Source organism: Trachymyrmex cornetzi, unplaced genomic scaffold, assembly GCF_001594075.2.
Source record: "Trachymyrmex cornetzi isolate Tcor2-1 unplaced genomic scaffold, Tcor1.1 scaffold726, whole genome shotgun sequence".
NCBI classification, from domain to species: domain Eukaryota; kingdom Metazoa; phylum Arthropoda; class Insecta; order Hymenoptera; family Formicidae; genus Trachymyrmex; species Trachymyrmex cornetzi.
The window spans coordinates 385,548-386,246 of NW_017300055.1; the positions used below are offsets into that span (position 1 = coordinate 385,548).

The 699-nt window shown below is 33.5% G+C and overlaps 1 protein-coding gene across 2 annotated transcripts in view; it reads right to left on the reverse strand.

The window, feature by feature from the left end:
• Window positions 1-699, reverse strand: part of ash2 (set1/Ash2 histone methyltransferase complex subunit ASH2) — a 20,071-nt gene that overhangs the window by 2,475 nt on the left and 16,897 nt on the right. For both annotated transcript variants that reach the window (XM_018517841.1, XM_018517839.1), the window contains one exon: window positions 43-178. In XM_018517841.1, the coding sequence (XP_018373343.1) occupies window positions 43-178 (136 nt within the window). The remainder of the gene's footprint in view (window positions 1-42; window positions 179-699) is intronic.

Sequence of the window (699 nt, forward strand, 5' to 3'; positions counted from 1 at the left end):
TATATGTAATTTAATTTTTACAAATGGGCTAGCTGTACTCACTCTGTCTTTATAAGTATTCGGAATGTGTGATGCATCATGTGTATCTGGGAGAACTATAAGGAAGCCCAAGGTATCACCCTCACCATAACTGTCGCTGTAATGCTTGCCACGGCTTTCGTGAAATCGTGTTCCTTTTCTATAAAAAATGTATTACACTCCTTTTCTTTTCTTGAAAAGAATACTTTAGGAAGTTTACTTGAAAAGTACTGAGATTTAAAAAAAACTGTATTATAGTGAGAATCTTATTTGACTGTACATGTGAATGCACAACCAATAGAAAATAAAGCCCATAACGCTTGAAGCTGGATCTTTAGTTTGCTTAAATAATTCGATGTGAATTTATATACAACGATCAAATCCTGTTAAACTGCGCGCCGAATTGATTTTTCGATCTTAAAACGCTACATCGACAAAATTACCGTAATACTATCACAAATTAAATTGCCTTGCAATTTAATAATTTGACGTTCATAGGCATCTTGCAAAGATCTTAAAAATGCTGATAAACATATTAAAATCTGTAAATATTAGGTGTACAACTTTGCTTCCGCCGTTTTCCTATAGATGGCTTTAGCGGTAAGTGGTTGAAATAAATAGATCATAGACGTCATACAATAAACTTGGGCATCTGTCAACATAATCCCATAGAAACATTAG